The sequence below is a fragment of the Tamandua tetradactyla genome, chromosome 7 (genome assembly GCF_023851605.1).
Source record: "Tamandua tetradactyla isolate mTamTet1 chromosome 7, mTamTet1.pri, whole genome shotgun sequence".
In the NCBI taxonomy this organism is placed as follows: Eukaryota; Metazoa; Chordata; class Mammalia; order Pilosa; family Myrmecophagidae; genus Tamandua; species Tamandua tetradactyla.
The window spans coordinates 91,588,054-91,603,117 of record NC_135333.1 but is presented as its reverse complement, the minus strand read 5'-3'; the positions used below and the strand labels follow the sequence as shown (position 1 = coordinate 91,603,117).

Below are 15,064 nucleotides of genomic sequence, written 5' to 3'. Positions count from 1 at the left end.
ATATGAGATGGTATACAGGAAAAATACAATCAATGCAAGCCAAGGTCTATAGTCAACAGTAACATTGTAATATGCTTCCACTGAATGTAACAAAGCCATTGTGCCAATCCTAAATGGCAACAAGCATGGAATACCAGGGAGGGGTAGGAGATTCTTTGCCAAAGAAAAGGAAATGTCTTCATATAGATTGTAGTGGTGAAGGCATGGCTATGTGATTATACCAGGAACTATTGATTTTTTAATTAGGTTGGATTGTATGATACATGACTAAAACTGAATAGAGAAAGAAAGAGAGAGAGACAAGACCTGGAGAAAATGTGGAGATGGAAATGTACCTGTTTACTGTTGTCAGGGAAGCTGAGAGGTGCAGTCCCTCAAGAGAGTCGTGTGGTAGTTCCACAGGAGGCTAGGGGTGGGGTGGCCATATGATTCTGCAATTTCATTGCTAGGTATACAGCCGGACGTACTAAGAGTGGCGACACTAATGGACATTTGCACACTGGTGTTTATGGCAGCAAGGAGTTCGTGATTCACAATGAATGGAGGTGTCGTAAGGGTAAAATAACTCAGGAATCGAAGGGGAAACTGTGGAGTATACGTATAACAGACTTCTGTGCAGCTGGAAGAAGGAATGAACTTGTTAGGCATACAAAAAGTGTATAAATATTGAGGACAGTATTTTGAATGAAATGACAAACAAAAAGGCAAATATTATCACATCTCATTCATAAAGATTAACTATAACATACAAACTCAGAAAAACTGAAGTCAAGAGCATGGGTTATCAAGTAAGGGGTCCTAGATTTGTAAGTTCTTACAGCAGTCACATTTATACTGGAGCTCTAACATATTTCTAAATTCTGGTATACTGAGCTGTCTATGTATAACCTCGTTGTTCCCTGAAACTTCAGGTATTTATATGACACATGAGACTCAGATTTAGAGCTCTGAAGCTACAAAAGACAGCATTAACACAAACAGCAACTGTTTAAAAAGTTGAAAAAGTGGTCAGACTTCAACTAGAGATACGAATGACAGTAATCTGGGCAGGACTAAGGTAAAGCAGAATACACTGTAAACAATGCCATGGTCCATAATTTAAAACTTCAACTTCTGTGTGAGACCAAAGAAGAGACCTTTATTTGGTGCAAAATTTATATTTCATTTAGCACATTATCTAATTTAACTTGTATGGTCAGTCGATTGGAATGCCATAATTACACATAAATGTCTGAAAAGGGGGGGGAGGGGCAGGAGATTTTGTTGGTTTGTATAGACTATGCAGGTTGGTTTGGGCAGACAATAAAAGGGTGTTTCCAGAGTCCCTTCGAGGGACTGGAGAGAAAGGAAGAAATGTTAAACTCCTCCATTTGGTAAAGTCCTGATATTCTCACAAGCAATGGGGATAACCAATTCAATAGTCTTTGATCTAAGGTTTCACCTCCATCAAATGTATTACTGCATAGGAGAAGCTAGGCCTGCTTATGATTGTGCCTAAAAGTCACCCCCCGAGAACTTCTGTTACTCACATCTAGCCTCTCTCTCTAAGCCAGCTTGGCAGGTGAACTCCCTACCCTCCCTTCTATGGGAGACATGACTACCGGGGTATACATCTTCCTGGCAACATGGAACCAGACTCCTGGGAATGCACTGGCACCCAGCAGCATGGGATTGAGAAAGCCTTCTTGATGAAAACAGGGAAGAGAGAAATGAGAAAAAATTAAGTTTTAGTGGTTGAGAGATTTCAAACAAAGTCGAGAGGTCATCCTGGCTGTTATTTTTATGTATTATACAGATATCCCTTTTTAGTTTGTGGTGTATTGGAGTGGCTAGAGGGACATACCTGAAACAGGTGAATTGTATTCTGGTAGCCTATATTCTTAAAGATGATTGTACAACTGTATACCTTTTACAATGTGATTATGTGATTGTGAAAACTTGTGTCTGATGCTCCCTTTATCCAGGGTATGAACAGATGAGTAAAAAAATAAGGACAAAAATAAATATCCCACACTATTTAGTTTTCCAGTAAAAATATAATGATGGCCTACAATAGCAGTGACCATGATAATAAATGATCAACACCTGGATATTTGGAAGATTCAGAGAACAGTTTTGCTGAAGTATCAGACATGTTAAGTACAAAAAAGGAACTAAGAATGGGTTTCGCCTTGTGTCTGATGCTCCATTTATCCAGGATATGGACAAATGAGTAAAAAAAAAAAGGATAAAAAACTAAATAAATAATGGGGAGGGGGCAGATAAAGGGTAAAAAACTGGGTAGATTGAAATACTAGTGGTCAATGAGAGAGAGGCGTAAGGGGTATGGGATATATGAGTTTTTCCTTTTTTCTTCTTATTTCTTTTTTTTTGGAGTGATGCAAATGTTCTTAAAATGATCATGGTGAAGAATACACAACTACGTGATGATACTGTGAGCCACTGACTGCAAACCATGCAATAGACTGTATGTGTGTGAAGATTTCTATATAAAAGTATTTTAAAGAAAAGAGTGGCTTTCAGCATTGGCAATTACAAAGACAGAATTGACATTGAGAGGCCTGGGTAAGACTGCAGAGGAAACTAGTTTATTAGTATAACTTGGGAAGCAGGAGAAAAGACACTAACTACAAGCAATTTATGAAAAAAGATTACATAGCTGTTTGGGGTTTACAGGATTGGTTCTTGAGCTCCTTTGAAATGTAATCACAACATTTAAGAAAAAATACAAAGCCCAATTGCAAAATTTTATCTAAAAGAACAGAAACAGGATACTTTTAATCAAATTGCCTGATTTGAGACTTAAACTACTATTAACCCTCAGGGCTTCTCAAAGATTCATACCTGTCGAAATGGTATTTTTCATTATTCACCACCCATTTGGTCAAATTTTATACATTTGAGCAAGTATCTGATCCTTCATAAGGTATTTATTAAGAACTGTTTCAAATTACACTATACATTTCCTCAAAAGGCCTACATTTTACATTTTAAATTTTCTGGGCTTACCTGAAGTTCTTTGTATCTATCCTGGAAAGAAATGGCCTCTTGCTCTTTTTCTTTTAGGAAGCCTTTTTCTAAAACACTATGCTTCTCTATCAATGATTCCACATCCTAAAAAAGAAAATATTTAAGTATAAACTTTAAAACATTTAATGGCATATATTTAGTTTTTTCATTAACTATAACCAGAAAATATTTGGCAAAGAGAGAATCCACAGGAAGTATGTTTAAAATCTAACATTAGGGGTTCAGTGGTAGAATGCTCGCCTTCCATGTGGGAGACCCAGAAGATTATAGAACACTGCAGAATACTAAAATTACTCACACCAATAAAGAGATGAGACCATCTCAACTGACTTCAGTCAACAAAATTAATCTCTATCTAAACTTTTTATACATTTTCTAAGGTCTTTTTATAGATATATTGGTAGGGAAGAGAGATGAGAAGATAAATAATTTACTAAAAGAGCTGTACATCTAAGCACTCTTGTATCAAATCCCCCAAGATGCCTGACTTTCCAGTGCTTTAAGGTCCACAAAGGAAAACCAATGTTACAAAACTTCTAATCTTCATAGGAAACACAATTCTAATGCTTTCAAAGCTCTAGACAATAAATAAAAATAAACCAGAAAGGAAAGCATTAGTGAAACAAAATATAATTAAAGACTGTTCATATCTTTTAAGACTAGAAATCACTTACCAAAAGCATGTCCAAATGATAAACTCATGTGATTCATTTAAACCTATGACCAAGGGAAGACAATACCTACTTCCTCTGATGAGACTTAAATCAGAGTCTGGTATTACATTGAATTTGCAGCACAAGCAATTCAAATATTTTTTATACAAATATAAACATACCTTTTTAATTCTTTGTTTTTCTTCTTCAGAAATTCTAAGTTTAATCTCCAGACTTGAAATTTTTTGCTGAAGCTGCATGTTTGATACATTGGCTCCAGGATCCTCAGAATCATCCACAAGAGCAATTGTCCCATTACTTTTCTCATCAGTTAAACCCAATGGAAAAAGTGAGATGTCCAGATGAGTGTGTGTTGATTGCTGAACCTAAATCACATTAAAAAGAAAGAGAGAGAGAGACAATGAGAAAATTTGCACAGTATCAATAATGAAAACATCCAAAGGGCATCAGAAACCACATTTGGAAATTAAGTTGTAGCAAGGGGTCTGAAATTATCTCACCCTTTAAGTATATCAAGAGCTCAGACTTACAACAACCTGATCTTTACAGGAAGAAATAAAATTTCCTCCCAACTTTAGAGTTTAAAACATTTAATATTTTGCTAGCAAATCACTAAAAAACTTAAAACTTCTTTTTTCTTATGCTTGAAAATGTATAATTAGGTACAGATATATCTGCATCACCAGTTCTTGAATTTACACAAACCGCCAGAATTTCTTTATATTGTAAATCAGAATTTAAAATGTATCAATGATCTTGAATTTAGTATCACTTTCTAGCATAACAGGTAACTCAAGAATGCATACAACACTTTAGAAATCTGCACTAACTCCAGTACCCAGCACGATGCCTCCTTCAATAAATATCTGAATGAATAAAGCCTCTGAAGTGCTGTTTGGTTTTCACTCTAAAATTGAAATGAATGTTCCAAAACCTGAAACATTTTGTTGTTCCTTGAAAAGAGAAATAACCATTCTTTTTTCAAAATTACTTTGCCGTATGAAGTTAAAAATTAGAGATGCAAAGCTAAGTAAATTTTATTGAACGCAATATCAAACCATATTCTGATAGCTACAGATACTTAAATACCTTGCAACTGTACCAAAAAAAGAAAAAAAAAAAACTAGGTATTAGCACAAAACTAGAACAGCTATTGCAAAAATATTTCTTTTAAAAAAATAAAAATATTTAGCAATTGTCATGCCATAGGTTAAAAAAGTCAGAAAATCTTTGATTGAATCAGCGTGCTATTATTTTTTTTAAGTATGTCAACTTGCTTTAAAAATATACTTGTGTTTACCTGTGCCTTTGAAACAGTTTGATTGATAATGCTGTTGTTCACATGTGCATTTTCTGGCGATGAAATGATGGGATCAGAAGACAGGCAGCCAACTGGAGGGGAAGAATGGTCATGGTCCAGTACAATCTCAGGAGAAGCTGATGAAAGATGGACTCCAGATACTAATGAAGAACAACAACAAAAAGGATAGGATTATTAAAAAGAAAACAGAGAGAGGATAGACTGAAGGGAAAAAGAAAGGGAAGTAAAAAGTAAAACTAATGAGACTGAAAATGAGTTTTTTTATGACCATGACTGTACCTCAGGGAATAACATAAGCCTGGTGTTTCTAAATGTTTTATGATATTTCTATATGAGACTCAGGCAAACAAAAGAGTTTAATATCTTAGTCTTTACATACTAACAAACTGCATAACAAATCTATTTCCAACTCAGAGAAAATATTAAAATACATATCCATTCATTTAGTTAAGAAAAATGCATGGAGGGCTGCTAGTGCTAAGCACAGATCCTAGGCCCTGAGGAGCCAGCAGTGAACGAGACAGATGTATTCATACACTTAATGAACTTAAACCCAGTAGGCAAGTGGAACCAAGTAAACATTTATTACAACAAAGTGAGTTACGGAAAAAAACAATTCAACTATCTGTGTTAAGTTTTTCTTTTATAATAGAGAAAAGATTTTTCAAATGAAATTAATTCTAGTTCACTGAATTAATTTCTCCTACAGAAAAATAATGTTGAAATACAATTTGTAATTAGTTTCACAAGACATCATTAGATTGTGATCTGAATTCAAACAATCAAAAGAGGAATAACCAATTACCTAACATGACCTAGGACAAAATACAGATGAGAGAAAAACAAACCAGCTATATTTATATCACAGTATTTTCAATATGTTTTTCCTAAAACAAATTTTTATTTTGCTTTAAAGTTTAAGATGTTAAAGTGCTTCATTTTTAGCAGTAATGCATTTATGTGTTTTAACTTTCTAAATTATAAGGACCTTTATTCCACATTGGCATCAGTAGCAACGTCAGTGAAGTTCTATCATAAATTCTGGAAGACCGCTCACAGTAGAAACTGCATTTTTCCCTGAAGAAAGACATTTATAATGCTATTAAGTATTAAATTAAAAATGCATCAATTTCTGATTGGTTCTTTAATGTAATATTTAATTATCTTATTTTCATTTTATTATGTAACAATATTATTCTTCAGATGCTTTCTGTCATACTGGATAAAATATTCTCTCTTCATCCACCAGTCATCTTTTTAAATAAAATATAGAAAACTAGAATTTTAAGTCTTTATTTCTACATGGTATAACATTTTTTTCTAATCTTTGCCTTTCTATGTGGTGAGATTCCTCTAAAATATCATAATATTCTAATTCATAATTCTGAATTATAATTTATAACAATACTATTACTGATAAATTTTTAAAGGTTTGAAAATAAGTAGTACAGTATAGCAAGAGGCAATATAGCCTTATGTTTAAGAGCAAAGATTCCGCAGTCATACTACCACATTGGGTATGGAACTTTGGACAAGTTACTTAACTTCCTTGTGCCTTAGTTTCATCATCTGTAAAATGAGAATGGGGTCTCAGACTAGGTTTAAATTAGCTGAAATACGTAAGTTATCCATCACAGTGTTGATACTATTTTCATTATTTTAAAGGTCATTATTAAAATTTTTTAGAGAAGCACGTTTATTTCTGGGTATGAAGAGTATGTGTGACTATTACCCTGGCTTCAAAAACCCTTAACAGTATCATTCTGATCTAACATATGAGCATTTTAATATATTACTTTATGTCTCTCATATTTATAGCCCCATATATTAAAAGATGATTTCATGCAAGCCCAAGTTAAACTCTCATCTTGTATCATTAAATGTTCAAGTGTATCACATCGGAGAAAGAAGGAAAGAGGATGGGTAGAAAGGAGGAAGGGAAAGGGGGGGAAAGGAGAAAAAGAAGAAAGGAAAAGGGGAAGGGTACAAGGGGAAATGAGGTAGAGAAGTGGGAGGATACTCTCAAACTCATCTTTCAATTAAACAAATTTCATAACCAAATTTCTTAGAAAAGTCATTTATAATCCAGTCTCCATTTTCTTCTTCTGCAACCCAACCTTCACTGTTCCACTGGAACTGTCATTTAAGATATTGTCTTTCCAGTTATTGGTCAATCAAATTAATATTCTCAGAGCACGTGATTTTAATTACCCTTCCTTTTTCTTGAAAGACCTGCCTCAGCACCACAACTACCTATATTTCCTCCTAATATTATGACTCTTTTCTTCTTCCTTTCTGGCTCTTTCACCCCTCAAATTTAAGACTCATTGTTTCCTACACTCTCTCATCTTCTCACTCTACTAATTTTTCTGAGTGACCACTTTCCGTACCCATTATTTAAATTATCACTTAAAAACAAATGACCCCCAATTCTTAATCTCTAATACCAAACATTCTGCAGACCTCCAGATCCATAAACTCACCTTCTTACAAGACAATCCCTTTTAGGTTCCCAACAGGTACAAACTCATCCATCGTCTTATATAAACCTTTTTTGTTTCATGCTCATATTAATCATAAATGAACTACTTGCCCAACCCAGAACCTCTACTACCAAGTGTCAAGTTCACTGCAGTCACACTGAACTACTAAGAGTCCCCTGATTATGCCATACTGTTCAATACCTCTGTGACCTCACAATAAGTATTGCCAAAGTAAAAGCCATAAGCTTTGGAGTAAAAAAATTGACTCAAATTTGAACAACTTACTGACTGCCTGAGCAGCTTCTGGCAAATCACTCAAACCCCTCCAAGCCACATTCCCTCTTGTGAAAAATAAGAAAATAATCTCTCTCAAAAGGATGTTACATAGCTTAAATGAGATAACATATATAAACCATTTAGATCAGTACATGGCAAGTATTCAGTGAATAGAAGCTGTGATTATCATTATCTTTAGCAAACATTCAAAACAAGCTTTTCTTGGAATCTTTTTGCCTACCCTATGATCCATCCAATTATAACGTAATTTAAATCTTCCCCATCTGTTAACATATTAAAAAATTTCTAAGAATAACAATGAAAACATTATATATCAGAATCTATGGAACACACTTAAAGCAGAGATTAGAAAAACAGCTACAGCTTTGAGGTATCAATAAAAATCAATGAATTAAATTCCAACTTTACAAACTAGAAAAGAAACAGCAATGAAAATTAAAAAACACAACAAAGGAAATAATAAAGATAATAAAGTTAACAGTAGCTATTGATGAGATAGATTAAGAAAAGGTAAACCTAATCAAAATCCTGGATTTGTAAAACAAATAAAAATTAAAATTAAAAAATAGCTAACTTAGTAAAGAATAAAAGAGAAAAAGTATAAATATACATAACCAAATAGCAAGGGTAAAATAATTGTTGAAATAGAAGAAATTAAAAAGAAAACCATAAGACTCCTCTAAACAAAATGCGTAATTCTCCACAGAAATACCCTTTACAAAATTAGTCTGAATATGAGTAGAGGTAAAACAAAACAAAACAAAAATTTTAATTAAAAAAAAATGTTTTAAACAGACCTATCTCCAAGGAGGAAAATATACAATAAGTTATTAAGCAACTACTCCTATACATAAAGCACAAGGCCCAAATGATTTCAAGGGGCTCTCTACTAAAGCTCTAAAATTGTTACAGAACACTGAAAATGAAGGACAAACACACTCATTATTTTTATGAAGTAAATATAACATTGATAACTAAGACTGATAAAGACAATAAAATACAGGAAAATCAGAGATCAGTATAATACATAAATAAGGAGGGAAAAAGTAATGAGGTAAAAGTTCTAAATAAAGTATTAGCAAACTGAAGCCAATACCTTATTATGAAAACATTATGCAATGAGTGATCAAGTGGGATTTATTCAAGGATTGCAAAGTTGGTTCACTATTAAGTAATTCATGAATACAACATTCCATACATATCAACCACAGATTTGAAGGGAAAAAAAATTATAGGATTAGCCATTATCTTTGAAAACATTACATATCAATCATGCATTATCTCCAAGATTCTGGAGATTTGATAAAATATCAAGAGTTCATAAAATTGAGCATCCATTTCTGTAAAAAACACTCAGGAAAACAGGAATTGATGGATACTTTCTTAACATGATAAAATATATAGACCTTAGTCCTAAAGTCAGCATCCCACTTCATGGGGAAAAGTTAAAAGTGTATCCTCTAAAATCAAGAACAAGATATATTATGTCTACACTATGTTCATATCGTTTAACATTGTATTGTAAGCATCAGCTGAAGAAACTAGACAAAATAAAATAAAAGCATAAAAATAGGAAAAGAAAATTATTTCATGATGGTACAGAATGCACTGTGAAACTGAAACCATAAAACAATTCAGTAAAGTAGCAGGAAAAAAAACAGGAATCATCAGCATACATATATAAAAACAATAACCATTTAAAAGATCTAAGGGTAGAGAAAACCTTGTTTTCCACAACGACAAAGAATACTTAGGAATAAATTTAACAAGAAATGTAAGGAAAACTTTAAAACACTCCTGAAAATCCCAAAGGTAGACTGGAACAAAAGTAAAGATATCCCTTATAATTGCATAGGACAACTAAACATCAGAAAGATGCCAGTCCTACATTAGTTAATTTATAGATTTAATGTAATCCCAACAAAAAAATTAAGAAGCTTTTATTTATAATGAAGCTAGACAAGTGGACATTAAATGTCATTTGGAAAAAGTGAACATGCAAAAATAGACAGCTAAACAATAAAAAAGAAAATCTATAAAGGGAAGACAAGCACTAATTAAAACATACTGTATTATGCTGTATCAAAACATACTACTGGCCTTATTCAAGTAAACTCCAAATTAATCAGGGATCTAAACAACAAAAAAAAAGGTGACCACATAAGTACTCAAAGACAAGATGGACACATTCTTTCTCATCTTGGTTTCCTAACTATGACTCGATTTCAGATAAAATAAAATAATGACAAATTTGACTATAGAAAATACAAAAACTTTGTCTGTTAGAAATTATCTTGAGCACAAAGACAATTGAAAAATAAACAAATTAATATTTGCAAAATATATTATAGATAAGGGCTAATAATCCAAATATATAAAGAACTTTTCAAATTTGAGAAGAAAAAAGCCAAAACAATAATTAAAAAGTTAAAAATAATAAAATGAGGTTTAAAGAAGGAAGGAGAGAAAATTTTGAGTTCCATTTTGCTAATATTGATATTGATCAAAAGCAGTGGGTTCTCTGCCCAATGTACTGAAATGACCAATTCCTGAGGCACCACAGTGTCAAAGAGAGAAATATTCTAGGCACAAAGTAGGAGATCAGATGGCCTACAGTACAAAAAATCTGTCTTTCTGAACTGCGGTAACTTTGATAAATTAATAGTATCAAAAGATGAACAGGTTTTAGGATAATGATCACAATTGCTCAAGATGAAGTTAGATATGATTTAATTATTAAGCATGCATAAACTGCATGCTTGGTTACAGAATATATGTAAGAAAATGGTAGGCTTAATATCATGACGGACATGATTTTCAGTATTATAACGAGGTATAGGTCACTTACAGTTTAATATTTAAGCTATCGAGCATGTCAGGCAGGCCTATTTTTGGTTTCTCTTTACCCATCTTCCTTTATCATGCCAGACTTAGAATTGGGGTGGGTTAGTTCTGGGCTGACTCAAGGCCCTTCATTAAACAACATTAGGGGCTCGCTTTAGTGATCAAAAGATTAAAAAACTGAAAAACGGGATAAGGGAGTTTAAGGTGAGGGTGAGTCACAAGGTTCTAAAATCACAAGACAAAAATTACAAAGCGGGGCAGAGCACGGTGGTTCAGCAGGCAGACTTCTCGCCTGCTATGCCGGAGACCTGAGTTTGTTTCCCGGTGCCTGCCCAAGCAAAAAAAAAAAAAAAAAGGTTATAGGGCAGTGCAACAGTAGCGCAGTGGCAGAATTCTCACCTGCTGTGAGACCCAAGTTCGATTCCCAGAGGCTGCCCAGGCCAAAAAAAAAAAAAAAAGTTATATAGTTACATAATCATTATCAGAGACCAGGCAGCTGGATTAGTTGAATCAATTAGTTCAGAGATTTCAGGTATTTCCCTCTGTGATTTTTAATATACAACTAAGTAAAAAGGACTATCTATTTAATGATTCAGTAATCAAAATCATCCCTTAAATCCTATCAGGTGCAATATTCACGTACTGTAACTAGATTTCCTTTGCCATTTGACTAACTGTGAAACTAAAGGGGGCTTTAAAGTAGTTTTATTTGTTTTTCATTAAATTTTGTTTTTCACTGGCAGTAGATATGAGTTAAGAGTTTTAGGACTGCTGGTTTTATATTTTAATTGGCATTGTTAAATACCGTATTTATTTAGCATGTATTTTAAAACATGCTACCTAGCCATGTCTTTCTCCGTGGGCTTTTAATAACTGAGGGCAGTATCTTCAGTTGTTGGTATCAATTTAAATATATACTTATATACTTAATTGAGGACATTAGTTTTATTAAATGATTCTTACATTTTCACCTCTCTTTTTCCTATTTGGAAATTTAATATGTTTACATGTTCATTTTTCTTTCACCAGACCCACTCATTTGTTTTCACACTTTATTTTTAAAATAAGATGTGGGTTATGATATACTCAGTAAGCATATTTATATTAAAAAATTCAAAAATTTTCTGAAAATTCCACTGATGTCTCATAAGTTGAAAGCACATATAAATCTAAGCCTTTTAGGATCAACCTTAGTTATGTCTGGAATAAGTATTGATTACAGAGTCGGATTGCCAGAAAGGCTTGTGTCTCTAAATCATGTATTACTGGTCTGTTGCTAATTGTTGACTTTTTTTTTTCACAAAAGTATTGTTTCTTTGAGTGAACTAACTGGCCCATAGTAGTCTTTAGTTTGAATTTGGGCCTTTGTCCTATTCCATTAACCCAAACAAGTTCTGATAGGTGGGATAAAGTAGCTCCTAGGGGTTGAGTACTACATCCAAGAAGGGCAATGGAACAAAAAGTTTTCAAAATTATATTTTTAAGTATATATAATTATCTTTGTTTTAAAACATTCTTGAGTCTGTCATTTAACTTAAAAAGTTGAACATCCTCAATTCAAGCACTTATCTTCAATCATATCCCTGTGCCTTTTCCTCAATTTTGTGTTATCATTTCTTGCTTTTAAAGGAATTAGGTCAAGGAAAATTTTAACTGTGTCTGTGTTAACAGTTCTACTTGTTTTGTGCTTTATAAAAAATGGGTATTATTGTACAAAGTCTTTTTGGATTTTTCTAACCAAATTTATGTTGATGCATAAACTGTAGTTGAAACTACACCACCATATAATATTCAACTTCACCACCATATAATATTCCAATATATGCATATGTCATATGCTAAGGTACATTTGTATAGATACTTTCAGTGGTATCAACTCTTTATCTAAATAGTGCCTAGGGGAGGCTTTTTTTAAGGTCAGATATTTTTTCCTCTTATGAGTAATTCTTTCAATCTTTTGTTTGATTTCTACCATATAATTTCCTTTTTTACTCTATCCTTTTTATTCCATTTAACTTTTTATTTTGACTTACAGAATAGTAGTAAGATCTGGACAAAGAATTTTCATATACTCTTCATCCATGTTCAATCATTAACATTCTACTATATGTGATTTGTCATCATTCTAAATTTTCTTCCTCCTCTTCTCTTCTTTTTCTTCCTCTCATTGTTCTTTTCCTTCTTCTCCTCATCAATATTTATAAGGCTATTTTTGTTTGTTTGTTTTTACTCTGAGGGCACAGAGTCAAAATACTATGCCCCAAAGTAATTGGGTTAGTTCTTCCTCTCTATATTAGATTATTCATTTGAAGCATGGTTTAGTTCATTTGTTGCTCCTTATATTCCATTTAGGATTTTCTCCCCTGCCATCTGCTTTTTGTAATTTCTCTTTTGTCTTATTGAGTATATAAAACATTAACATGGCTCCAAAAATTAGAACCATATAAAATATATATACATATATGTATATATATATACACACAAACACCAGAGAAGAGATATTTCCTGCCATTCATTTATTCTCCTCTTTTCCATCTCATTCCTACCTGTTCCTCAATTATCATATTCATTAGTTTTAGATTCATCCTTTGTTTTATCCTTATAATAAATAAATAGATAAATATAGGTTTCTTTCCATATATTTAAGAGCCACAAAGCTTGCCACAGTGGCCATTCTCTTTACCCTAGGGAGATTATATTCAGTTCTTTCTTCCATACGCAGTCTGCTTTCTTCAATTGCAGATGTCTTCTTCTCTTACTCTCTGAATGAGCTTTCATTACTATTAATTTTTTTTCTAAATGCCCACGCCATTCTTGCTCTGAATCTTTTTGTAATGTATTTTCGTATTTTTTGACTTAATCATTATGTCTTGAAGTTAAAATGTTTTTTTTTCTTTTATTTTCCTGTTATCAGAATCATAAAGCAGGAATATAAATAAACAAATCTTTATAGGAACATACTGACAAGATTCAGAAGTTTACAAGCATAGCTACCATTTGCTAGAAGCTGACTCAGCCTCCTAAAATGAAATAAATGGTCCCATAATAATTTTCAGAGTATACACAAAATGAGTGTTGTTGTATACAAATGGAATTCTTCACTTTAGGATTTTTGGGTATTTTACCCAAGCTTAATCTGAAATTTAAGAATCACCTGTACTATCCAAAACAGTGCTATATTTAAGCATCCTCATCAAAGTTAATAATTTTCCACATGTAAATTAACATATCAACACTATGGTTTTACACTTTAGTTGCATAAGCTTAATTTGTCTCTGACAGATGAATCTACTCTCACCATATTGACAAAATTAAATTACTGAGTCTGAAAAGGTCAATGCCAACTTTGATCAGGGGCATATTTCCCCCCAAAATAAACATCCATCTTTATTAAGGATTCAGGAGAAAACCTGCCATTCAGACATCGCAACATACCATGTCTATAAATAAGAAAGGCACAAAAAAGAAACCTTAAATAAATAGTTCAACCCTCCCTCATTTTATAGATGAAATTAATGAAGTCTAAAATATTGAAGAGACTTGCCTAACCTACCCAGCTAATGTATTAAAACTATAATGGACTTTCCTGATTCTTAATAGCACTGGCCTTTCTACCCTTCGTCCTCATACAATTATTCCATGTGGGGATATTCTGTGAAACTTTTCAAGTTTAGAAAATCAGAGTTAATTGAAACCCCACTTCATAAGAGGCAATTTATGGAAGGTTAGAGTTAATATATTCTGCTTCACAGTGGATAGTACTAAGTACAGGCAGAAAAAGAAAAAAGGAAAGCACACACTATCTCAGAGGAAATAATCTATTTTTATTTCATCTTTACTGTTGACCATGAATAAAATTGTGCTATTTCCAACACAAAATACACAGCTCATAAAAACTAAGTAAAGTCTGGCCATATTTTAGGAGATAGAGAAGGAAAGCTGACAATCATTATTTCTGTAGATATAGGCATTATATATATATAAAAAAAAAAGAAGTATAATCACAAAAGATTAAAGGATGGAGAGCTAGGGAGTACAGAAAGTCTAACTTGTATCAGGTATCCTTAAAAGCTAACTGTACTCCATTACTGGGAATATAATTGGATGAACTGAAAACAGGGACACAAACAGACATTTGCACACTAATTTTTATGGCAACATTATCCATGACACCCAAAGAATAGACATGGCCAAAGCGTACATTAACTGAGAAGCAGAAGGACGAACTGTGGTGTATACATACAATGAAATATTGTGCAGTTAAAAAAAGGAACAAGGTTGTGACACATGCAACAAGGTCAGTGAAACTTCAGAACATTATGTTGGAATAAATAAGCCAGAAACAAAAGGACAAAGACTACATGGTCTCTTTTAGAAAATACTTATGATAAAATTCAGGACTAGATTGTAAGCTC

The 15,064-nt window shown here is 32.8% G+C and overlaps 1 protein-coding gene across 14 annotated transcripts in view; it reads right to left on the bottom strand.

Moving 5' to 3' along the window:
• CCDC91 (coiled-coil domain containing 91) overlaps positions 1-15,064 on the bottom strand; it is a 548,164-nt gene that overhangs the window by 328,196 nt on the left and 204,904 nt on the right. For 12 of the 14 annotated variants that reach the window (XM_077170414.1, XM_077170420.1, XM_077170421.1 and 9 more), the window contains 3 exons: positions 5,005-5,165; positions 3,866-4,069; positions 3,010-3,114 (listed from right to left, as the gene is read on the bottom strand). In XM_077170414.1, the coding sequence (XP_077026529.1) occupies positions 3,010-3,114; positions 3,866-4,069; positions 5,005-5,165 (470 nt within the window). Of the gene's footprint in view, positions 1-3,009; positions 3,115-3,865; positions 4,070-5,004; positions 5,166-6,013; positions 6,103-7,508; positions 7,686-15,064 lie in introns of those variants that run through there. The other 2 variants (XM_077170418.1, XM_077170419.1) reach the window with 2 other exon arrangements.